Here is a 26,151-nt window from a genome sequence, read left to right as displayed (position 1 = left end):
TCCAAGTTCAAGGACCCTCGAGTGAGATTTGCATTCCCAAATGCTGTCTGCCATGCAGAGTATTTTTTTCCGCATTTTAAATGGCCAACATTATTCATGTGAAGGGGATTTAAGAACCATTTTCAGCCAATTGTGTGTGAAGTTAATTTGCCATTTTATTGATTCAGTTTAAGCCTGCTTTGAATGTTGCGCTCAATTTAATTGGACTTATTTGAAGTTAATGCTTCAACTGTGTTTATGCTGACCACGGAAATCATTTTTATCCTAAACAATTACAATAACTTTGTATCACTTTTCCAGTAACTTTTAACATTGAGAAGCGCAGAGAAGAGCGCTGTTATCTTCAAGTTAGACGTTATGGATCTGTCTTTCATACTTTTTTCTTAATATAACGAAAATACTTACGTTATCACCCATTGCTACATAAACCATTAAAAAATAAATGTTTTAATAAAATATTCAGTTTTTATTCAAGCAAACTAAAAATTAACAAAATGGTTTAAACATTCCTTAGTTAAATACATTTAATATATACACGCATATTGCTAGTTTAGGCCAATATTAGACTGCATTACAGTATTACACAGCAGAGGGTCAAGCGGTCTCTCTGAAGCTAAGATAACTTAAACGTAGACTAGACCATTAATTTAACTACGCACTAAGTCGATTGGAAGAATCCGCGTAAGGCTATAGGGAAGCACTTGGAAGTGTGTTGGAATTGCAAGACCTACAGCTACAGTATAACTTATACACCATTAGGAAGCACATCTGTTTGTCTCGATAGTTATATACAAAGAACTCATCGCTCGTATACCATAAACTTAAACATAGATCACAGTGGCGAGATTTGTTTTTGACGCCTGCCCCATCGGTTCACAACCGATCCAGCGCAGACGTGCGCCTGCAACAGCCTAGTATCCTGGGATCCCTGGATCAGGATCACCCCCTTCCAGTTCCACTTCATCTGGGCGGGCAGAAGCTGAAGTAGGGGAAGAGCTGGCAGTGCAGAGAGTAGAAACGCTTGGGATCGGTCTTGAGATCGAAGCCGTCCACCTTGATCACGTTCCATTGGTTCTTCATGTGCGCATAGCTGAAGGACACCTGGTCCTGGAACGTATCCTGGCGAATGAACTCCATGGGCTCCAAATGCGAGTGGAAGTTGTCTACCACGGTCAGTGGGACCTTCAATAGGTGCTCTATAAAATGCAAAACAGGAATAAGTTAAAGTTCGGGGATTTCGGGATAGAGCTTAAAAAACATTTCGATATTTAATCTATATTATTCAAACAACAATGTGAAAATATCAAAAATATCGATATTTTTATAAGCTATAATTCAGGATGCAATCAGGCTAAACTCACCTATTATAAAACCCATTGTGACATCATCCGGAAAACGTATCTTGTCGCCGATGCTGATAAACTTGCCGCCACCTGCTATGGGCAGCATTTTGAGAGTCAGGGCCCGGCTAAGACAGAAGCCAGCGCCGCCAGTGGCGAACCAGAAGGTTATCTTCTTGTTGGTTGTCGTGTTCTTCTGTGGGTTCGTAAAAAGAAGAGAGAAGAAAGGGTAAGATTAACGGAAGAACTGGCTCATGAATGGGTCCCATCCCCAAAAAGAGGATGGCTGGACCAAAGGATAAACTCAAATAAATATCCATTTTCGGTACGATCTCATTTCTGGTTTTTGGCAATGGCCCAGAGAAAATTGACTTTAAAAAAAAGCCCAAAAAGCGAAACGTGGCTTGATTAATTGACCATGTAAATGGACATGTGCGAGTTGGAAACTTAATACGTGGGTAAGCCGAGACTTGACAGGATCTTTCTCCCGCAAATGAAGCGTAAAGTTTTCGGGGTTTTTTTAATTATGCACGCTGCGGCGATCAGGCTTGGATTTTGGTAGTGGTGTGCCAGTTTTTGAATGGGTTTTACCTGGCTAAGTCAAGATAAAACCTGTGGCCCATGCACATTTATTACGGGATCAGCTGGCGATATTTCAAATGGCCTGCACAGGAAAACGGGTTCAAATTCGAACTCAAACTGGGACTCGTACTCGGATTCAGACTACTGCCGTTGCCGATGCCTTCACTGTTGCTTTTGCTATTGCTATTGCTCTGGCCGCGCCAGATCATATCGGTTATTAATGATAGCTTGCGCTGGCAGCTGGAAGCCAAATGGCGGCATAGACAAATGGCCATGGTGGCCACATAAATAACGGCCACGGTTCGGCTTTTGGGCCGGGCCAATGGATATAGAGATGGAGAAAGGCGATCGCAGCTTGTAATTACGAACTGTATGTATAAATGGAAAATATGCTGAAATAACAGAAATAACTGGCATTTGCACTTACGCTGTCCAAGTGGATCTCCAGCGGCGACGAGATGCTCGGCTTGCCCAGATACCAGTCTACACTGGGACTATACTCGTCCAGTAGTTTCACCAGCCGCGGCACATTGACATAGTTGTCGTCGTCAAAGTGACAGAACCACCTGGAAAAAACGATACAGAAAAGTCCACATTAAAACACAAGTTAAATTAAATTAGAAAAATTATTTTAAAATATTTTTAAACAATGCCCGCCCACGTGGACTTGACCCTGGAGGAGATGACCAGGATTGCCCTGGGTGTTCCCGAATTAACCCATGTAAATGTGGCTGTTTTACATAGCCTTCTGAATGTGCTGCTCAAGAAGCTCGACTGCCAGCAGGATGTGGTGCGAATCAGCGGCTTCGAGGGCAAGTGCATGGAACGCATCCTCGAGCAGTCCAAGATCTCGCCACTGCCCTTCGATGTGGAGGCAGTGAAGCCCATTTCCGAGCAACTGGACAAGGTGCAGGAGCTGGAGCAGCGCATCAAGCAGCTGGAGTGCCAGTTGGAGTGCCACTTCCAGCAGATTCGCATCTGCAACCGGGCCAAGGACAAGAAGTACAAGAGCCACCAGGCCGAACAGTATGCCTCGCCGTGCGAGGATCTCTGCACCGTTTGCGACGAGGACAACAAGGTGGCCTGCAGTCTGCTGGCCAACATGGATTTCATGAAGAAGCTGATGCGCCGCATAGCCACCCCGATTTTGAGTCAAATGGAGGAGGTTAGCCAGAAGCTGGAGAGGTTCTACATCACCCTACAGTCGTTCCTCAAGCAAACCGAGGCTCTGTTCAAGCGCCTGGAAATAGTCAAGCAGTGTGTGGTGGAGATCGAGAATCTGAGATCTTTGGTTCAGGAATACAATCTTACTTTTTTGGGCACCATGGAGGAGCTGCAGGACATGCTGGACAGCAAGTTGGATAAGGTGCACATGCCGGCTCTCAAAAAATACATTCGCGATCGCTTCGATGATATCGATCGGCGTTTGAGATTGATCGAGGAGAAGGATGCCTGTCCCAGAGCAGCTGGATTTATCAACAATGGACTATGCTGCCTATCCTGTAATAATCCCAATGTGGGTGTCGAAGTTGGTCCCCACATAATGGGTGTTTTCCCCGATGCCCCCGTGAGGAATATGCCACTTTTGCCCACCGGTCCACCTGTGAATTGCCAGAAGACTGTGGTCTGTAGATCGGTGGAAAAGGAGCCCACTTTAATGGTGCGGGTCAACAATCTGGATCTGAATGTCCTCGCCCATCGATTGAATCGTCCTGCCTCTGGTAAAGTCTGCAAACTGCCCGAAGCCAACGATGCCATCTACGGAGTTCGTGGTTCTTGTGTTTCCGGTTAGTCAGTCAGTAATCCCTATCCAAATCGTTTAGTTTCAGCAATAAAGCATATATGCTAGGCTGTTTCCGTTGAGCCGCATAAAAAGTGCACTAATTTAGATTGCAATTACCGGGTTGGAGGTATATATATAGAGTACATATACCTAAATAAAGATCTGCAGCTGCAGTTTTTATAGTGACAAACGATCAGCCATATCCGGTAGCCCACGGTGGACTAATGATGGCATTAAGCGGCAGCTGAAAGGTCCAAGTAACCAAGCTGGCCATCATTATCTTGGGGTTTGGGTGCAGTTCCCTGTTTTCTGTTCGTCGACGGAGATCCCCACTCGGGAATTCGCTTGGATTCCAACAAAAAAAAAAAGGGGGAACCTCGATAAAGAGAAATTTGCAAGTCATACTCTACAATATTCTGGGTAATCAGGTTTAGGTTAATCTTAATCAGCAGCTTGTTTAAAACAAACCTTTGGCTTTTAAGGCTGTGAAGATTTAGCGGAGATATTACAAATCAATGAGCTTAAGAATTTAGATCTTAAATATTATTATTCCATTTTATTTCAAAGAGTATCTTCATCTTCGACCAAACCAGCACTTTTCTCGGCGCTTCGCGACTTTCGTTGAGCTCGTAAGTATTCAATAAAATCGAATCGAATCTCGGAGGATTGGAGGATTGGCTTGCCTTGTCTTTGCTTGTCGCTGCGTCTGTTGGGTAATTTAATATAATTTTTATTGCATAAGCCGCGACTAGACTTACTTGGGGTGAGAGGGAGCGATTGGAGTGTGGAGTGTGTGTGGATGCTACTCCTAAAGCCTGGCATTCATAAATTGCCTGCCGAGATGATATTGCCGCTGTTGTCTACAACTTTGGCTGCTGCTGTTGTGGCTGCCACATGCGATACCTGTGCGAAAAGGCCGCGACTCCCCAGTTTCACTCCCTCTAAATCCACCGCCCATGTGTATCTTTCCCTAACTTTGACTCCAACTCCAGCCTTTAGTTGCTTCGTGACGCATAAAAATGCGCGTTTAATTTGCTTAATTATGCACAGAGTATAACCCAGTCCCCCTCTCAAGAAAGGCAGCTGCTTTCCCTCTTCTCTTCCAAATTGAAATCTAGACGCTAGTTTATGTTCGTTGTCGTTTAATTAACGCTATCCCCCCTCTTTCTGATTTCTTTGGCATTTATGAAAATGTTTTCATTCGGCGGTTCTTTCGATTCGGGTTATCGATTCGGGGATCGCTGATGGTGGCTTTTCTCTGTTTCTCCGCTTCGAAAATTGTTTGTTTGTTTTGGGTTTCGCCGGCTCTCCGCTTCTTTGTTTATCCGTGCATCGGATTGCACTACAATGCACTGAGAGAAAATCTTATTCTTAATCAAATAAGTCAAATTTAATAATTTAAGCAGATATGTTAGCTAATATGAAATGGCAAAGAATATGATTTGTTTAAAAGAATATTACATTTCTATTTAATATCTCGCAGAAAAATCTTTAGTTGAATAGTTGGAAAAAGGCTATTTTAAATTTTAAAAAATATTTTATAAAGCTATTTTAAATTAAATATATGTATGACATTCAATCCTTTTTATATTTTTGTAGGTTTTGACAGGCTTAATAAAATATTCTTAAACATTTACATATTCCCTATATATACAAATTTCTCCCTGTGCATGCTAGTGTGTGGCCGTTGGCCGAGAAAAATTGAAATGCGAAACGAGTGCAAACTTTAGTTTATTTCCATAGCCGTTTTTCCAATTATTCGCGCTGCTGCAGCAGCTGCTGTTGCCATATAGCTATATAGATTGAACCGATGTTGTTGCTTGTGCTGCTGATGTGGGCAGATTTCGATCAGTTCGCCAGCTGGGCTCTTTCCTTAGTTTAAACCCCTTTAAACCCCGCCCCGACCCACACTTAACCCCCTTTCACCCACTAAAAGTGAAAAATAAAAAATAAGAAACGCTGGCGGGGCGTTGGCGGCTGCGTCGTCATTCCATATCCACATTGCAGGCGAAATGAGTTTATGTCTGGAGCCACAATAAAAAATGATTGACGGGGCACTTCAAGTCGGCCAAAGGAGATATATCTGGGGTTGCAGGCGTTTCAAGACCGGGGCTTAATAGATTTCGCATTAAGAGCGGCAGGCAACTTAGTAACGAACGAACAGGCCGCGCTAAAAGTATTTTGACAGCCGACCGAAGATAAGCGATCGCCAAAAACCTCGACAGACGACGATGACGAACTGATTTCATTCGGTTTTGGTTTTGGTGTCGGTTTTGTTTTTGCCTTCTCGACTTCTCTCCTTTCGGAATGAGACAAGCCAGGCTCTCCTGCAATTAGCAATAAGTCAGCTGTCATCTGCCCGAGCAGCAGAAAGTATCTCGGGCCTTTGGGTCTCGAGTTTCGAGTTTCGCGGATTGATACAAATCAATGTGTCATTATGTCTGTGGGGGCAGACATACAAGTTATTTACATTAAGCGGCAGGCCGAGCACTTAAATCAACCAAAATGTTTGCCTCATTAACAGAATGCATCGAGAGCTGAAAGGGAAATTAATCTTCCCACTTCGAATGCAGTTTTCGATGCTTTCCATTTAGAGTGCAGAGAAAAAAACCTGATTTTGAACTTGGAAATAAACTTTACGTAGGCACAAAAAACTTTTAATTGGTTTTATACCAGTGGTTGGGCTTTGAAGTTCTTAAATAAATACCTATTTTATTTAAAATCTAACAGTTTTTAGAAATCTAAAACTTAATTCGTTAAAAAACTGAAATCACATAAAATAATAAAAATATGTTGATCACCAAAAGATAGAAGTAAAAAATAACTAAATGATTTTTAAAGATACAAAAATATTTTATTTAATATTAAATTTTTTTTTTTTTTTTGTGCACCCAAATGAGTCAGATATTAACAAAGCTGTGCGCCTGCGCATTTACAAAAGCATTTCTCTTGGGCGGCCGGACAAACAATTGAAACGCATTTGTCAACTGGCGTCGTTCGTGGCTGACAAAGCAAATCATTAATTCTGAGACAGTGTATCTGTAACTGTATCTTTGTATCTGTAAATGTATCTTGTGGATGCGCGCACTTGAGCCCACAAATTGAAGGCAATTGCCGGCGATTATGCGAACTTCTGTGGGTGTGGATGTGAGTGTGAGTGTTGTGTTGGCGAGAGGCGCTAATTGAAATGTAGAGCAAGCACGGCAAATCCACTTCCCGGATGTGGAGTAGCAATTGCATTTCCTAGTCCAACTCCAATATGCATATGTACGATATACGTATGTATATATTGCAGTCACTCTTGCAACTGCAGTGAAATTGCCTGTTTCCGCTGCCACAATTCCGACAAAGATTTGATTTTTCTGTCTTTTTTTTTCCATTTTCCATGCAGCGACAATGTCAACAAATGAACGTTGTTCTCCCTTTCGCCGGGGAATGAATCAATTGAATAATTGGGATTGTTGTGGTGCTGCCACAAGTGGCAAATAAATAAATGAAATTGATGCGTTTCTAAGCGGGGGAAGTGTCGCCGTGGTACTTTTTTTTTCCTCCCTAAAGGAAAAACTGCCAGCTTCACACGCATCTCTTGGCTCTCTCTATAAATAGCTGCCCCTGGCCGCAAAAACTGTGGAAAAGAGGGAAAATTTTCTCACACATTGAGCTGTAAGCATGTGGCTTTCCACATGTGTATGTAGTATGCTTTCCCATATAGGCAACCCTCCGGCCAAGAAAGTGCATTACCATTAGCAACATCAAACCACGATTAAAACTGTCGCAGCCATAGATGGATGTGTGTGGAGTAAATGTGGTTCGAGTGCGAGTCACTCTATTATTTTATGGCTCAATGTGGCATTTTCTGGATTAACCCCAAGTCGGTGTGTGCCCTGGGAAATTTCCTTGATGAACCGTATCGAAAACCGGGCGAATCGAATTCCCACGCACCCACAGACTTTGAAGTACAGACTTTCATACATGCAGCATTAACATCATCATCACCAAAAGGTCTTGATTGATGCTCCCCCCATTCCCTATCCTTTGGCACCATTTCTTCTGGCCCATTTACATTTTATGCTGTGAATATTACGCATATTACGTGTTGTAATTACACCAAGGGTCTTGGTCTTGGGGTTCCCAAAAAAAAAACGAAGAGAGGCGCTCTTATTATGTCAAAATGTTGATTACGAAACGTGCTCGGTCGAGAGAGTGAGTATCCGTGAGATGCGAAATGCGAAATGCGAGGCGACCTCGGATTGCAATCAGATAAGTGGCCGTTTATACAATTGCCTGACAAGTTTCGCCAGCTCAGATCCACTAGGTGTGGCCTTAAAAGCCACACACCCAGATCAAAAGCGAAATAAATTAGAACTTGAAACAAATAAATCGAAAGAGATTAGGCCAGGCAGCTGAGAGAATGGAATTTAGAGTCGAAAAAACACACAAAACTAATTAATAAAAAATACTGGAGTTTTTTTTTGGCCCTAAGCCAAAGGCAAATGTCGCGCACAGTGGGGCACATCGGACCTTTGGCGCCTCAGTGGCCTGGAATTTTCACTAATAATTGATGATTGCTGTCGGTTTTTCTTGTTTCTGTTTTTTGTGGGAGTTCCGAATGGAGTCTTGAGTGACGGGCCAGGTCATCGTCAAGTTGTCTATCTCTCTATGACTTGCAGTTGCTATTGTTGCTGCTGTAATTTTAATTAAATTGCACTAATTGTTTGGTATTATAATGGATACCCAACACCGACAAGCAGCAACAGCAGCAGCAACAGCAACTGCAATTAGCCATTCAAGGCGAGCGAAAGGCGTTCCTCCAGCCAGCGCACAGTGGGGCAAATAACTCACGGTTTATGGCAAATAAATTCACATTAAACGCGGAGGCACAAGACGCAATTAAAACAACTGGCTGGATTTGCATTCAATAGCAGACGCCCCACGGTTGCCGCTGAAACCAATTGCGAGCAACATGTTGCTGCCGTGCGTAAGAGTCGTTCAACGGCAGCAACATTCGGTTGTAAAAAGCATGGGGGCAGCAAAGCAAAAGCAAAAGCAGCGTGGCATAATTGCCAGTTCGAATGCACGTTAATTAACCTCTTTTTCATGTTCCAAGCTCGGCTTTTCTTTTGGCCAAAGATTTCGATGTTACTGGCTGGTTGGCTGCCTGCCGGGTCTTAAACGCTGCCAATCAGCCAGAAGGATGCCCGGCCAGTTTCCTGTGCCTGTGCCACCTGATACCATTTCGTATCTCCTTTGGTTTCATTTTTTCCTCCTTACTTCAGTGGGCATCCCTCCAGCAGCAACATAAACAGCAGCAGCAGCAGCAGCAACAACTGCCTCATCTTGCCTCTCATAACTGCACATTTTCATTGCTGGCCATTTATTTTGTTTCAACAATTTGTTGTAGTGCCGTGGCTATTGATTGCATGCTCCGCGCTCCCATAATGACAGTTTCAAGTTCTAAGCCAAAACGGCAAGTCAACGCGAGATGAAAGCCAGCCAACCCATCTACAGCCTCGTCTCGTCATCCTCATCATCCGAAGTCCAAGCATGTCCAAGTTGTTCTAGATTTCTGAATGTTGTTGCTGCTGCTGCCGCTGCTCGGTGTAATTACAAAAAAAAAGAGGAGAAATAATAATAAGAAATAAAAGAGGAGAAGAATTTCTAGGCTGCTCCTTTGGGCGCTAGTTGAAGTGTCTTTTCTGGTCTGCTCCTTTTTTTTTTTCTACTCGGGCTGCGGTCGCTGGACAAGTTTTGAGTGGATGTTGCTGTTGCTGCTGCGTCTTAATTGCGCAAATTAGAACGCATGGCAGCTGCAGCACAAGATGACTGGGAAACGAGAGCCGAGAACTGGGTGTTTGTATTTTGCCATGGATAGAGTGGATAGAACGATGGGCTTCTCCTGCGGTCGCTTATTAAAAGCATTAAAGTCTATTATTACAGCAGCAACTGCGGACCACAAGGAGTCATTGCTCTTTCTCTCACTCGAGTTGTTAACCAAAAATGCATCGAACGAGCGCATTAAGCCCTGTAAATATGACAACATTTTAGGGTTCCAGTCGATGAGATGAGATGATGATGTTGCTGCTGCTGTTGCTGCTGTTGCTGTTGTTGCTGCTGCTACAGCGGCAACTTGCAACCTGACCTCTTAACTCCCCAGCTAACGCCATAATTCTGCATGAAATTGAAGCTGAGCACACGTATGGATTTCCAATCAAGGGGAAATTACAAAGTTAAGACATATATATTCTGGATTCGTTATGGTCAAAACAAATGGATGTTTCCAAATCGAACAACTACCCATATAAAAACGTAATAATTTATTAAAATGGCTTCCAATAAAAATTCACTAGATATTAAAATGATTTATAGTATATTTTCCGATATTGGAAAGGTCAAAAATGATCTTAAATCAAGGTTCCTAATTAAAAAGTTTTAAAAATTGTATTATCCCACAATTGTACATTATTATACAGTACTTAATGGGCTTTATATGGTTTTTAGTTCGTTATACACCCATGTTTGTTTTATATCTTTTTCTCGGCTTATATTTATCCCCAATAAACTATAGTTTCTACTCACTTTTTGCCGCTCTCCAGGAAGACATCCAATTCGGCGGACATTTTGCAGCAGAGCGCCTTGCGAAAGTGTCCCTGCGAGCATTTCGTGTTGATGAGATGGCCCTCTGAAATGGAGGAGAATGAGAGGAGAAACGAGGTGAAAAGGCTGATAAAGATTGGTAATTAAGCGGGCCAACAAGAAGCAGAAGGAGCCCAACGGTGGGCCCGGGCCCACTTCTATGTTAATTAACTAAAAGGCCAGGCTTCGGAACTTCTCAGCTTCGAGAACGAAAACGAACAGTAGCTTGTTAGTCGAGAATGCCGCTCATATCCAGCGGATACATTTTGTATCGTTTGGCAGCCGCCGCCGCCGCCGCAGATAAAGATGCCAAAGAAAATAAAAAAAAAACTGGGTACAAAAAAGCGAAAAGCAGAGCAACGCACAAAAACTTTTGCGCCTTAATTGGATGAAAATTGTTGAAATATTTAAACACAAGACAACGGGGACTGGGGAACTTATCCTTTGTCCAGCCAGTTCTCTGCACATAACTCAAAATCCCCGAGCGTGTTTAGCCGAATCCTTTTGGCCTAATCAAAATACCAAAGAGGAGTCTGTGTTTGTGTGCGAAACTTGAGATCGTCTTTGGGTTTTGGGTTCTGAACTCTCCGTTCTTCATTCTCGGTCTCCCTGTCCGCTGGAGTATGCAAAAATGAAATACAACATTCTTTTTTTAAGCGAAATTGAAATTTGAACTTTTTTTTAATTAAACCTCAAGAAAATCGAAGCGCAGCCCGAGCTGCAATTCAATTAAAATGCGGGTGAGTGATGAAGCTTCCTCACTCGCTCTGGCCGCCATGGGATCGGATGTATTTGGGATATGGAATTTATAAACTTTAATCGGTTTTCGGTTGGTCCAGACAGTGGCCAATATTAGGCGGTGCCGGGGGGCGTGGCACTTGGCTGATGTGAAACTAAATTGAGAACGGGGCTAACGAAGGCAGCGAATTGAAAGGCAAGGGATCGGGTTTTTGGGATCGAAAGGTAAGAGGTCGGTGTTTGGTGCTCGGTCAGGTAAAAGCCTGTTGTTCTTTTGTGATAAATTCGTTTTTCATCCTCCAGCTTGGAAATATAATTTTTTTCGGGGGAACGGGTTAAATAACTAATGGCTTCCTCTACTCACTTGTCTTCTCCTGGTAGTAATGATCATCGGTGTCCGTGAAGAACCAGGTCTGCAAATAAAACGAAAGAGAAAATAAAAGTTAGTCGATCAATATTTGCATAATTGTGATTCATGTAAATTACACAAGAAATCGTAGCATGGGAAAAGTTTACAATCTAGCGAGCCTACTCTTCAGATGGCATAATTATTCAAAAGCCAAAGACGAAAAAGAAGAAAAAACGCGTTTGGTCAGCAGCTTACAAGAAAGCGTCCAGCAATCAGATAAGAAAATTCCCACACACCCCTGAGTGTCTTCAAAAGCGGTTCAAGAAATAACTCAAGCAAAAAGGCCCCGCAGAAGAAGCGTCTTTTTTATGCATCGCTGACTGCGGTAGGGTTCTAAATTCTCAGGAGAACCGTACATATAAAGGTATTTCCCGCTCATTAGTGGCTTTCACCGAACCACCAGGCCACATAATCTATTTCGCGAGGGCTCCCTTACTCCTTACTTTGGCCTTAATAAATTTGTTACTCGAACAACTCAATTGGCTGGCTGGCTTTTTCCCTTAATAACTTTGCCTTTGTGTCAAATCAGGCGAAAATCGTTTTAAAGCTTTGACAACTACACGAACAGCTAGCTGTATGGCCGATGTTTGTTGTTAGCCGTGTTGCTGTTGGCCATGTTGCTGTCGTCGTTTCGTTTCGTTTGGGAAGTAAGAGGCAAGGCAAACAATACGCCCGCTCCACAAGCATTTTGAGCAACGACTTGTAACAGTTAGAAAGTCAACGTTTGCCAGTTCGCCTCCAGTTGGAGTTCTTTATCCACAGCATTGGAAAAAGGCACACGGCACTCTCGACTACTCCAGTAAACGGAGCAGCCACACCAGCAAACCAACGAAGTCTGTTGAATTTTCATGGATTTTTACCAGATTTTCTTTCGTTTTTCTCTTTTTTACTTTTTCCACTTTTTTCCACTTTGAAGAGTCGTCGTCGGGATGCTTCCCCGCTTTGGGGCGAAAAATGTTAACACCATGTTGCCGGCTTGTTGTTGCTGGTGTGCTCCTATTGTTGTTGCTGTTGCCGATGTTGCAGATGCTGCCGCTGCTGCAGTTGCAGTCCGCACTTGACTAGCTTTTAATTTATGTGACTGTTCCAACTGTTGACAAACAGCATTACAACGTGTTTCGCAAATTTATGGCGAAACTTGGCCGCTCTGATGGAAGTGTCCCATAAATAGAGTTCTTTAGAACGCCAAGTTAATTGAAAGCAGCGATTGGAAATGCGAGTCGGGAAAAATCAGGGAGTAAGAGCTTTCAGTGGGGCAAACAGTTGGCGAGCAGAGATTGCTAGCCATCGATGGTTGAGTAAAAAAGTCAATAGAACCGAGAGATATTTTGTTAGTACCCAAAAATAAACCCAACATTCCTTCATTTTATTTTGACTTCTAATTAAAAGAAAATTCCTATTATTTAGGATTTTAAAGGTTTTTCTATAAAATCAAATTTTGTGTTTATATTAGGTTTTTAACCACATTTTGTAGAATTTGGAAATAAAAGAATATTCCTATTATTCAGTTATTATATTTCTTTAAATCAAACTTCTTGTAGCTCTATAAATTTGTAATGACATTTTATAGAACTCACGGGCCTCCCAAAAATCGAATAAAATCCAGACGCAGGATCTAAAGTTCATAAATTTTCGTCCAACACTTGGTGGCTGAAATCTGTTCAGTTTTGCTGGATTTTTATGGCGTGGCATGCACTCAATTGGAACGAAGCGATTGCCACAACAATTCGTTATGTTTTCGGCGCCCAAGAGGGAAACAGAGCCAGCAGTTAAAAAGGCGGCCCAGGAAAAGCACAAGCCAAACAGCAAACACCAAACACCGAACACCAGACCAGACCAGCTGGCCAAAAACTCCGACTGCAGAGCTCCACTTGGCCAACAGAAAAAGCCGCAACAAGCAATGCATTTTCAATGGCGTCTGCGTCTCTAACTGCAGCTGCGGGCCAAAGGCAACTGTGGCCAACCATTTGGACAAACCATTGAAGCATTTTGGCCGTTGGCTGTTGTTGTTTTCCCCTTTGTTTTTTCTTGGTCGCGCTAAAATTTAATGCCCACCCAATGCCCAATCCCAAACTCAATCCTCACCTGGAAAAAAGCACGTGGGGTGCGGTCAGCTAGCCGCGCATTTTGTCTGCGGCTGCAGCTGGCCTTACATCTAGACCAGGCCCGAAACTAAACAACTCCGAGTGCCAGTAAACCGAAGCCAACAACTGCACTTTGTCTGCATTTTTCTGCATCGGCCTGGCCCAAAAAGTGGAAAAGTGGCCAAAATTATAATCTATGAGCAACGGGGGCGTGGACAATGGATATGCTTTCCCAAAATTGTCCAGTGTGCAGCCCCAAAGACCAAGTGAAAGTTGCGCCAAAATGAATAGTCTCAGGATGTGACTAATTTCGTCAAGACTTCCAATAAAGTTGCCGTTAGTTGGAGGGGCGAAATGGTTTTATTGATCGACTTTAGGAAGTTAGCCGTTACTGAACTAATAAAAAACCTATTAAATTTAAATGGAGAAATTTTAGATGATATTTATATTACCAATTCAGTTTTTGCGGTCGTAAAAAATAATACAATGGGATTTTGTCGCTTGTAAAATTTAAGTACCCACTACTTACTCGTTTTATAATAATTTATTGGAAATTGATAAATTGTTTTCATTTTAGAGAACGCCTTAGTACTCAATCTTGAACACAAATACTTAATAACAAACACTTTAAAAACCATAAATTATTCTCCAAGAAGTCAGTACCCCTTCGTAGACCCAAGTAATTCTTATAAACTATAGGCTCATCAGCAGCAACCAACTCAACGCACACGCATCGCTCAATTCAGGAAGCGACCACAAGTTCTGGGCGTTTCGCATTTTGCGTAATCTTCACCGGCTACAAAACCACAAAGGCTGAGATTTTAATTATGGGTTTTTCGGGTTTTCTTTGACCCTCCCTCCGAAACACCTGCCTACCCCGGGCCTCAAAGAAGAATAACCCTTGGGGCAACTGAGGCACAAAAGTGTTAAATGCTCAGAAGAGAAACAGAAACACAGGCAAATGAATCAATTACGTGATTTGTTGTGAGTCAAAGCAACTCTCTGAAATCGAATAGAGGAGGTATTCAGAGAGGTATTCCACTCAGCATTCAATTAATGCGATGGCAAAGTGATTAAGAGCCAATCAACCGGGACATTCTGAAATCGAATTCTGTGCTGTTCGCCGGATAAACAGAACAGGCCATCCTCCTATATTCCTCTGTATTTATTCGTATACGTGTATTCAGATATGTTCACAACGCAAATATGAACTGACAACGAGAACCATTAAAAAGGAAGTTGCATGCGGGCTTTTGTGGGTTGAAAAGTGGGATGGGATGGGATGGTATGGGATGAGTGGGGAGGTTCGGACAACTGACGAAATTGTGTCGCCGCCAGCGGAGGAAAAAGCAGCAACAATTGAAATTCCAATTTATTGCGAATTGAATTCAATTGAAGAGCATTGAGAGCAGAACTCAAACAGAGCAAAGGCCCCCGCAAAAGTTCAGGCACGGGCTGTAACTATATGATAAGTTCTGAATGGACATGAATGCGCTTTATGCAGTGGGTTTCAAAATTGTAAGGTCTTCATAACTGAAATTCCTATCGGTAACCTTCTAAGGAACCCGAAATTTGCAATAAACAGTGGGATATGTATTATATTTATTACTTTATATTTGAAAACAAATCTTATCCAGAGTTTGTTTTGAACCCACGACCTTTCTAACTAAGTAAAAACTTTATATAATTTCCACATTACGTTTAGGATTCTTAACTTATTTAATCGACATTACAATTTCGATCCGCACTGTATTAAGCAAGTACTATATGGACATCTGTTAGTTTTGAATTCTATCTTGTGCGTTGGCGGCACACTTTCGGTGCCCGACTATTGTCATTAATTGGCCTTTAATTGGCATTGCATGCTCATACCCATGATTCCGAATCCAAATCCAAATCCAAATCCAAATCCGGGGGAATAAAGGCAAATCAAAAACTTGAACAACGAGATCGGACCAAGTGCGGATGGCAGGTCCGCTTCCTTATTTATGAGCAGCTGACGCAACCAGAAACGCTTTGGTACTACACATAGCACAGTACGTACAGTGATTCATCATGGGTCTGTGGACGGGGATGTCTGTCAAACGTGTCCAAGAACCAAGAACTGGGCACCAAGAGCCCAGCGAACCCAGTGATTTAACCGTGCTCAAACCCACAGCAGCGATGTTAAAGCGCAGAAATGCCAGCAAAGGAGCCGAGTTAATGAGATTTAAGCCGCAACTGTGGGACATGGCGCGTTATGAATTTAATAGCCCCAACTGGGGACCGGCGACACCAAAAACGAGGAAAAAACAACGAAAAAATCTAACCAAGTTTTACGACATTGTTTTTCCAGGGAGCCGAGTTGACCAAGTACATGTGGGCCTAATAAAATGCGAGACGAGAGCTTCAAAGAAATCTGGTTTCCGACCAGAAAACGACGTGAATTAAAAGCAAACTGGCTAACTGGTTCCGTTCCATGCGAATCAATCAAACAATAAGTCAGGCAGCCGAAACACTGAAAATGAAGCTTCATTAAAAGTAAATAGTAAATCAAGACAAGCAAATCGAGACAAAGACAAAGACAACCACCCACAGGAACACTCCGTGGACAAGCTGTCAATCGGTGTTTGCTGATCTAACCGGTGGATTCAGTCATTCAGCCATTCAACAATTCAGAGATCCAGAGATCCAGTGCTGACATTTGACATACGTCCGCTGGCCCAACAAATGAGCCAAAGTCTTCAGATTGCCACTGTGTGCCGGTAAAAGTGCATGCAAATCGGGCTGTTTTAAGCAAAAAACTGGTAGCCAAAGTCAGTCGGTCCAGGTCGAGGCAAAAGTCAGTGGCAGGCCTGCCGACTGTTGGCCGGAAAATATCCAAGTGGAAATAAAAACGAAAATGCAAAACGATTTTCCCCCGTCTAACGTCTAACGTCCAAGCCGCATCGGGCATTCAATCAAAGTCGAGCTGCAGCCAGTTTTGGCCAAAACTGTTTACAGTAATTTATGCTCATTTGTAAGCATGAAAAATTTGAATCATTCATCAAACGTCCGACAAACAAGGAGTGGATGGGGGGTATGTAGATTGTCAAGTACCAGATCTCTTGATCTGTAATGGTGGTAAAACAGTTGCCGGGTTTAGAGTGGTGCGTTGACCTCCAAAAGTTTGATTTAAACGTTTTTTCCCCTTTTTTATTTATGTTTTGTATTAATTATAACAATTAACTTTTTATTTTGATTTAAAAGAACTTATCACTAATATTTTAAAAAATCTTTGTATACAAACATCTCCATTTTTTCACCAGAGGGTGGAAAACTCTTCTTGCAAAACTGTAGTTTTAAAATATAATTTAATAATTCCATAAGTGTGATTATTAAAGTACCAATCAAGATTATTATGGAGGATTTGTTACTTAAATTTTAATTAATTAATATCGTGTAAGATCTAAAAAGGTCAAAAATCGAAAGCTTTGACTTAAATTGTCTGTAATAGTTGTTCCCCACGGTTTCTAAAATTTGTTAATTTTCCCAATCAAGAGCCATTTTTGTACTCCCCAACACAAAAGAAGAGGAGTACCCACATCTTGTGATCCCCATTCCGAGGCATCCTAAGAAACAAGCTCAGCATCGATTCAACATCGGGTTCGCCAAGTCAGGCTTTGCCCTTTTATGGGCGCTGTCTTGACGACAACAACAAGCAAAACATTAATCAACAGCAACAATAACAGCAACAAAAGCCCGTCAACAGTAACAGCAACAGCCGAAGCAACAAAAGCAACTAGCAACAATTACAACAAATTGTTTTCAAACGATGCTGCGCAGCCAATCAAATCGAACGCAACTTTTGAGTTTCGAGCTGGCTGCCTGTCGTCGCTGCTCCACATTGCTGTTAACCACACAGCAAATGACGTGCAACAACATGAGCCACAGATTTTCCATCAAAATAATTGGCCAAAACCGAAAACGAAAGAAAATAGAGAGAGAGGAGCAAGAGTTGCCGGCGATATGTTGCCGCTGTGAAATGTTGCAAGTGCAACAGGAGCAACTTTAGTTGCTGGTTGCCTTGTTGCCGGTTGAATGTTGTTCGAACATTTAGTTTGGAAATTTTGCCGATAACGATAACCGTTTCCAGTTAAAAAAATACTTTTTTCACCCCCTCTACTAACTTTATTTTTGTGTTATTCTTTAAGCCCCTTTCCGTTCCTGAGGGGTTTGCAAATATGAGTGAAAAAACCCCTTTTATTGCCGTTGCTGCTGCTGCTGCTGATGGCAAGCAAATGCCTCTGGAAACGTGCTCGTCAAGCATTTTTACAATTTTCCAAAAGGTACAATACACACACACACATGACATGTTCCTTTGGGGGTTATTTATTTGTGTTTTTTTTCGGTTTGTGTTTTGGTTTTTTCCCTGCTGTTGTGACTGACTCGCCTGCAATGCCAGTCAGCAACGTCAACCGACCGGGGACGAGTGCAGTTTTGTGTAAACAATAACAAAACACATTTGTGACGCGTGATTTTGCATAAGTTGGCACTCCGTTTCAGACGATATTGCTCTGCCGCAACAACGGCAACTTGAACAATGCCTACAATAAATATCCTTTCACCACATGAAAACCCATTGACCGGCCGGAATTCGATTATATTTTCGATTTGCAAGTTTACCAGCTTAGCATTTAGCACTCAATGAAATCATAAACAAAAGCGATCGTTTAGATTATTTTTTTTAGCCATATTCGTAGCCGGTAAGCCCCAAATGAATGAAGACATTTTTATGGCCAATTAAGAGACCGCCAAAAAAAATCAGTAATCATAAATCGTCGGACATAAAATTAAGCAGCGAAATCAAATCAATTCCCGCCAGCTTAAAAACTCATTATGCAAATTGGCCAAACCCAAAGGCCCCAAGAGTTGCCAAATCTTTTCGGGGAGATCTCGATCGAGCAACCTTTGGAGCTCACCCCACTTAGCCAATTGTCGCCCACCCGCCAGGAAATTAGCTGCAACTAATCGCCGATCACCGATCGATAGTAGACTCACCTGATCGCGGGCCAATTGGAACCAGGTCTTGATGATCAACGCCAGCCGGGTGTCGTGATAGTTCTTCGTCGTCTTCACGCTGATGAAAATGTCATCCAACTCGGTGACCGGCGGCTGGGGCGTTGCTGTCACCGCTCTTTGGGATAGATCGCGGAGCAGCTCCCCATTGCGGCTCCTCCTGGCCAATTCCGTTAGCAGGGTGGCCGTGGGTCGCTCACTGACCTCGATGTCGCTGAAGTTGAAGCTGCGAATGTCCTTGCGGATGATGACGGTGGTGGGGGAGGCGGCCGGAGCTCCCGCCCCCGGCTGGGTGGGCGTGGAGGACTGCACGTAGTCCTGGAGCAGCTGGTCGCGATGTGTGGTCACGGGTTCACTGGCCAGGCCATCCACCTGGCTGTGCGGCACCTGCAGAGAGAGAAAATGCATTAGTTTTCAGAGAAAATTATAGTGGTTTTCATATTTTCTTAAAGATTTTTTTTACAATTTTTTTTTGTTTATTTTAAAATGTATATTTACTTATCATTTGACCTTTAATAAAATATAACGAATTTATAATAATTGTTTGTATTTTTTAAGACTGAAGAATCTTATGATGTTCTTTGAACTATTCAATAAACTTAACGGTAATTCTTTAGAAAAAAATTTTCTGAGAAAAGCTTAAAAAAAATGTTTAAACTAAATATTCAGTATTATCCCCACCATTCTTTTATTCATACTATTTTTAAAATTTATTAATTTTACTCAAGAAAGTCCCTCTTTTTTCCCAGTGTGCGCCGGAAGAAATATAGCAAGTGGCGGGGGGTTAATGTAAATTTGTTGTGTAAATCGCACGTAGGGCAATAAAAAGATGAAGACGCCCCCGCTCCATCAGAGACACACTCAACTCAAACTGGGACTGGGGAACTGAGGACTGGAACTCCCACTCCTCTCGACTCAACTTCGGGCATTTTCACCTGGCAAACAAAGGCGAACTTCAATGGCAAACAACAATGGCAAACAAATGAGCGGCAGCAGGCAGAATAAACAACAGCAACACCACCATAAATGCTGAGTAAGAGCAAACAAAACCGGGATCGGGATCGGGATTGGGTTTGGGATTGGGTTCTGGTTCGGGATCGGAACCCAGATCGGGATAGTAAGGGGAAAGACCAGAAACCCACTGAGATTGCTTTGAGTCGTCGGAGTGAACTGGTTGATTAATTTCCACTGATAACAGGTTCATTTGCTTTTGTTGTCGGCGATTCTTCAATTGCTCTTCGGCGAGATTTCCCCCAGTGCTCGTTTTAATGGCCCTCCACACAGAAAAATGGGGACAGGTGGGGCGTGGACTTGAAGTTTTGCCTTGATTGAGGCGGCGATAAAGGTGCAGAGTTCCCTGCTCGAATGGCTAATACCCCGGGCTGAAAGACAGCCCAGTTCTAGCACTCTACTTCTTCTTACCTATGCAAATCGGAAAGCAACTTCCGCTATAAATCTAGCTCTAGCTTCCCGAGAGATTTCTCTTTTACTCTTCAGCCCCGCTGGTTTATATTGCTTCACACGATATTGTCTCGTTGATAGCGCGTCCACAAGTTGGGCTCATAGAATTTTATTGCCGCACGATCGACAGCCAAACGGTGTTCAATATAATGGCAGCTCCCTAATGAGGAAATGGGGAGTGAGAGAGAGACGATGACAGTGGCAGGTGTAAACTGCCGTCGCTCGAATGATGGGAACCCGAAACCCGAAGCTCAAACCCAAAGCCGAAGCAATTAAAATGTTGAAATATTAATTTGGCGACGGCAGAAATTGCGAGTATGGGAAATCTGGTACCAGAGATTTGCCCAAGAAAGATAGCGCCACAAGTCGTGACTTGAGTGAGGGATTCGACTTATAAAAACAGTGAAAGCCACTGAGTGAGTGGGTTATATAACTCGGAGAACGCCTCTTTCAATTAAGCGGGTGCCGTAAATTCAAGGTTTGGATTGGATTAGAATGTGAGCCAGTTTCCAATACCCGATCTCCGGCATGATGCAAGTGGTACTACATAGCATGTATGCAAATCAAGTACACGGACTACGGTCTACAATAACAGCCATGCTTTGTGACACTTTTGTGGGATTTGCGAATTACTCGAACGTGATGAAACTGAACAAGTACAGATAGAGCTACATTTGCGGATTCTGATTCAGATTCAGTTAGAGATACAAATACAAATGCGAGTCCGACACGTGTGTCCATATATGCAGGCCGCCTGCGCACTCCGTCAGATACAATATACAAAATACAATAAAATAACTAAGAGTACACACTAAAAAAATATATATAAAATACAAATGGGTGTGCAATAATAATTCAAGCCCACAAACATTTTCTGCGGACTGTGTTTTTGTGGATTCGTTCAAAATGAGTCTGTGATAATACAACAGAATGGAATATTACTCTGTAATGGGGTTAAACTCTGAAACCCAACTAGGTCTATTACATTTTTATTACTCTAATATTAATCAATCTTTCGATATGATATCATAATATCCAACAGCGTTTTTAAAAAAAAATCGTTCAAAATGTATGATAATAATATCATAACATACAACAGTGCTTATAAAAAATTCATATTAATTTTATCATTAAAGACAATTATTTCTCTATGTGTACACCATACGAGTACCGAGCGAAAGGCGATCGATCCAATAAACATAGAGCCATGGAGCCAATCCCAAAACAAATTTAACACGGCCCGCACAATCGCTGCTGCCCCCCACCACGCCCACTCGAATGACTAATGCTTCATTAGCCGAGTGATTAATATGTTTATAAACATTTCCATGTCAATTAATAACGAGCGAACCAAACCAAACCAAAAGAATCGGGCGGTGAGGTGCGAGTGAATGATATGAAAGGGCGCCAAATGGAATCCAACCCCCGGTCGACCTGTGCTCAAGATTAATTGAGTTAAACTCTGGTCTCATAACGGAAAGCATAAATCAGCGAAATCGAAAATCAAAGGCATTCCCCACCGAAAAATGCAATCAGAACCACTCGCCTCCAGCTGGGCGAGCGGGAAAATCTTCATTAAATGCTGTTTAACAATATTATCCGTAAGATACAAATCTAAGATAAGATACACACAACAGCAGCCAGGCATTCGGGCACTCAGGCATCCCAGGCTCAATTAAGCGACCACCAAAAGATACCCAGATACTCGCGGTTGCCCAGCTGCAGATACATACTCCTTTTATCAGGCGCCTTCGCCTTCTGCAGCTTAATGTCGTCAACTTTTTCGGGCTGATTATGTGAGCAGCAGCGGGCCAAAAGGAGGGAAGGTAGCTGCAACCAGCTGCACCAAGTTGGCCATGGGAAGACGAGAGCAGGCACCTGCTTTTGGCCTGGCCAAAAACAGGAATCACATCATCGCAGTCTTCTTGTCTCTCTGGCGGCAGCCTGGAAGGCTTCTTGTGGCCGCCGTTGCCTTCCCGAAGCTGATTTGCATGCTCCTCAGCTGAAGAGTTTGTTAATGTTATTATGTATTTACCCGGCACTTGGAAAAAATACTTAAATATTGTTGGCAGCGAAGTTATAGAAGCTTGAACTCTTTAACAATGTATAAAAAGTTTCATTGACATATGGCATCTCTTAAATTTTTGTTTTTTGGTAATCGAATAAAATCGATAATATTAATAAAATCGATAAAAATAAATATTAATGTATAAAATATTATTTAAAGCTTTGCATTTTCTTTTTGTTAGTTAGCATATCAAAACAAACAAAACCTATCAGATTATAAAAATGAATTGAGCTTCAAATTCCCCCACAAGCTTTATTATCTTTATTTAAAACAGTATTGAAATCCTATTACTTCGCAGTGTAGCCACAAACAAACTACTCGAATCAATCAGCGACTGATGGCCATTCGGCGCGCCACTTTAAACAAATTCATAAACAACCAAATCGTTTGACGATTATTATTCATTTCGTTTATGATTTATGCGTCAGCAACACGCGACATGGCGACCTGGCGACGTGAGTTGCAAACTGGACATGGGACATGATACTGGGAACTGGGAACTGGGAACTTGGAACCTCCACCCCCTAAAAAAAAACCCCCACCTAATTTCGAAATTATTGCTTTATCAGCCGAATGCCAAACCCAGTTTAGTACGCCGAGTATGTGTCCAGTCAACTGTTCAACAGTTCGAAGAATCAAGCCAGGCAAAGTCAAGTCAACAAACAGCAATTTTTGCGCAACATTTAGGAACAGAAAAGAACACTCATAAATAAAAAATAAAAAAATATACAAAAAAGAATTAAGCAAATTGTACATGGCATGCAGTTTTTAACTGGGACAAGTCACAGACCTCCGATGGAAGAACTTCAATTGAAGAGACCAACAACGAGCAACAACAGCAGTTGTCGACAGTTTTTTTTTTTGTTTATTTCTTTTTTAATCCGGCTCAGCATTTAGTAGTGCGATGTGTGTAGCACTAATTTCTGCCGAGTTTCCGGTTAGACTTCAGAGCAGAAAAAAAACATATATCGCAACTGGAAGATCCACAAGAGCTACAACATCAACAGCAACATTGTCCAAATTAAAACAACATAAAGTTTTTAATTACACTAGTAGCAGCATGCGAAAACATTACAGAGGAAGGGCCACAAACTCACAGAGGCCCCAAAGTTGAGCAATTGAGTTGCAAATTGAGGAACCGGAAGGTGGTGAATGGGGAGGATTACATGGATATTTGCAGGATGAGGATGCCAGAGCTGATTCAATTATGAGCTTCGGTTGCCAGGGGCGAAATGTTGAAGTTTGCAAAGCTTGGATTACTGATCGAAGAAAGGGAATATGGACAGCATAGTAGGCAAAGTTTAGTTAGAAAAGAAACCATGACTATTAAAATCGATTTAAATATTATTGGAACTGTTTAAAATAAAGAACTAATTCACAAGTGTATAGGTAGTTCTTTGAAATGAATACACAACTCAGTTCTAATTTCATGAGTTCTAAAAATAAAGTCTAGCTATAGAAATTCCATCCAAAGGTGTCATCGGAATTGCAAAAACTGAGAAGTCCGATAGCTTCCCTATTTTTAAATGCAATACGAGGCGTTTTTAAGCCAATTCCCACGGACCTCAACTATTTGTTATCTGTGATGCGACTGACAAGATTCTCCGCTGGACGAATCCGTTCGGCTCCACCTCCTTGGATGGCCCCCCTCTCAGCCTCACGTTCGCAATATTAGCACACAATATTTTATTACACAAAAATTTATGCAAAAAACCCGAGGTAAAAAAGGAGAACAATAATAAATGGGGAGAGCAGACAGGGCTCAGAACCCTGACAGGCCCTGGAAACGGGCATCTGAAAGCTTTGGCGACGCTCTGCCGACGGCAAAAAAAAATCCAGGTAAGGTTGGCTTCGGGAATCGAAACTTGGTATACTCTTGTGGGCATAGCATTCCTAAAGATATACATTCTAATGGTATGAACATATTTATTATTCTTATAATCATCTACCATTTAACATTATCTGATAAAAACTTAAAATTAAAGTTGGGAGGATTTGACCTAAAATGAAAACTTCTTGGAAAGACTACTGAAATTAGAATAGAATAAAAACCTAAATCTAAAAACTCAAGTATTTCAATAAATACAGTCTATGACCTCCCAAGGATTACACCCTTTATAGGGTATATCCTTTAAAAAGAGCTCTTTGCAAACATTTGAGCCTAATTATGATACCCCCTATAAGGGTATAAAAGCGCAAAAAGCCAAGAACCGAAACTGTTTTATATGCAAGGCAAGGGCGTAAAAGGTTTTTTAACGGCCAAAGCCGGACGTCGAACGCATGCGCAGCTGCAAAAGTCAAATCGCCGGCGTTGATTTATGAAAGTGCACGAATCGTCGTCGTCGATCGCGGATCGGGGATCGGAATAAAGAGGGGATAATGCAAATTGTCTGGCCTTTTTTCTGTGCAAACTTATGCAGATCACCAAGTACACACACGTATGACAGTTTCGCGGAGCTAACAAACACCCACGCATTCGCATTATATCGCCCACTCTGAAGAACTCAGAACCCAGAACTTCAGAACTCGAACTCAGAACTCACTTGAAGGCCCGGATATCCGTAGGCGCTCTGGTAGAGCAGCAGGGTCATATAGACGACGGCGACGGCTAACATCATGGCTTGCAGGATTCGCTTGAAACGTTGCGGTAGCGAGAGCACAGTCAGGCTCATCATACGATCACGGGCCACTACGCGCACATCGAAGCACCGTTTGTTCGATCACTAGGTTTTATATTTTTGATATTTGTATTTTAAATATTATATATTTTTTTTTATTCGTTCTTTTCCGCAGGGGTTCTGGGTTTACGAATTTTTTCGATTCCTTAAGTTTTCGAATATTTTCGATATCAACTTTTCAACACGCGCGCACTGACGTCTTGCTCGTTGCAAGCTTGGAAGGCAACTCGTTGTGGAAGCGCGACTTGGGTTCGCTTGGCGGCTCGGCCGCTCGGCTCTCCATTCCAGCGAAAATCGTAAACAAAACAAAAACCAGAAAGACCAGTAAGGGGAGAGAGCCAGCCAGAGAGTGAGAGCAAGGGAACGAGATCGAGAGAGATAGACCTGCTCGAATTGGAAGCGTGGGCCGCTGCAACTGCAATTTTCCAATGGGAGCAGGCGCTATCTCTTTGATCGCCTCATGCGCTCTCTCTCTCTCTATTTTTGTGGGGCTCTCAGCTCTCCTCTCTCTCACTCTCTTTAGCTTGTGCCACAGTAGCTGCTGCTTGCCTGTGTGTGTGCCTCCTCCCGCTCCGCCCACTTCTGATCAGAATCGAAATCGGAATCGTATACGACTGCCTTTGAAGGTCCCTTTTCCATCCATCTGTGGCCTACGCGTCCTTTAAGTAAACATAGCTCAAACAACTTGGCAGCGCTCCAAATGCGGTGACTCCTTGGCTATCTCATATACCCCCCCCCCTTTTCCGACCCCCTCATAAATCCCCCCGCCACGCCCCTTCGCCGCTCGGCGACGACAATTCCATTAAAAGTTGTACGTTGTCACTTTGCGTTAACTTATCTGTGGAGCATGTTGTGCGATCGCATTTTTATTGTCGCCATTGTCTCCTGCTTTCTCCGTCTCTCTTTCTCCTGCCTGTTTTACCCTGCCCACACAGGGAAGCCAACATACACTCAAATATAACACTCGAAAAAATATTAAAGCGAATCATTTAGAATTTTAATAAATATTAAAGCACACTCTAATTTAACACTGGTAAAAATGAATATTGTAAAGTAAACTGATTAAGAAATATTACCAACATTTCTTAAAAAGAAGTTATATTAAAAATTAGTTAGCTTTTAAAGAGCAAACGTTTCTAGCCAAGGATTACATTTTCGCAAAAAATTCTAAAGCATCTGTGAAAAAAACAAATTTTGTAAAGTTTAAAGGACGCCTTTTTCTTTACATCTTTAGATATTACAAATTTAAAATGATTATGATAAATTATACATAAAATATGATGAAGGGCCTTTTAAAATATAAATTCAAATATACAATTTTGTACCCTTTTATCGCTC

At 42.2% G+C, this 26,151-nt stretch overlaps 2 protein-coding genes across 2 annotated transcripts; one reads left to right on the top strand and one right to left on the bottom strand.

Moving 5' to 3' along the window:
* Positions 1-445: 445 nt before the first annotated feature.
* fng (Fringe glycosyltransferase) lies at positions 446-25,018 on the bottom strand. Its single transcript, XM_044394427.2, has 7 exons — positions 24,679-25,018; positions 18,589-18,993; positions 11,441-11,489; positions 10,282-10,384; positions 2,350-2,488; positions 1,362-1,536; positions 446-1,196 (listed from the first exon to the last, which is right to left on the bottom strand). Exons 1-7 carry the CDS (start codon positions 24,808-24,810, stop codon positions 961-963), a joined length of 1,239 nt encoding a protein of 412 aa, XP_044250362.1. The 5' UTR covers positions 24,811-25,018; the 3' UTR covers positions 446-960.
* Positions 2,463-3,802, top strand: LOC108063911 (uncharacterized). The gene has a single exon (XM_017151199.3). It carries the CDS (start codon positions 2,572-2,574, stop codon positions 3,712-3,714), a length of 1,143 nt encoding a protein of 380 aa, XP_017006688.3. The 5' UTR covers positions 2,463-2,571; the 3' UTR covers positions 3,715-3,802.
* Positions 25,019-26,151: the final 1,133 nt, after the last annotated feature.

The sequence above is a fragment of the Drosophila takahashii genome, chromosome 3L (genome assembly GCF_030179915.1).
Source record: "Drosophila takahashii strain IR98-3 E-12201 chromosome 3L, DtakHiC1v2, whole genome shotgun sequence".
Taxonomy (NCBI): Eukaryota; Metazoa; Arthropoda; class Insecta; order Diptera; family Drosophilidae; genus Drosophila; species Drosophila takahashii.
The sequence above is the reverse complement of the archived record's forward strand: the minus strand, read 5'-3'. Positions and strand labels throughout refer to the sequence as shown.

Bases quoted from the DNA above. Each gene is read 5' to 3' on its own strand.
- LOC108063911 (XM_017151199.3), top strand. From the start codon at position 2,572: ATGCCCGCCCACGTGGACTTGACCCTGGAGGAGATGACCAGGATTGCC.
- fng (XM_044394427.2), bottom strand. From the start codon at position 24,810: ATGATGAGCCTGACTGTGCTCTCGCTACCGCAACGTTTCAAGCGAATC. The intron at 11,490-18,588 runs GTGAGTCTACTA...TTTTATTTGCAG, and splicing joins TCCAATTGGCCCGCGATCAG to ACCTGGTTCTTCACGGACAC. The intron at 1,197-1,361 runs GTGAGTTTAGCC...TGCATTTTATAG, and splicing joins CACAATGGGTTTTATAATAG to AGCACCTATTGAAGGTCCCA.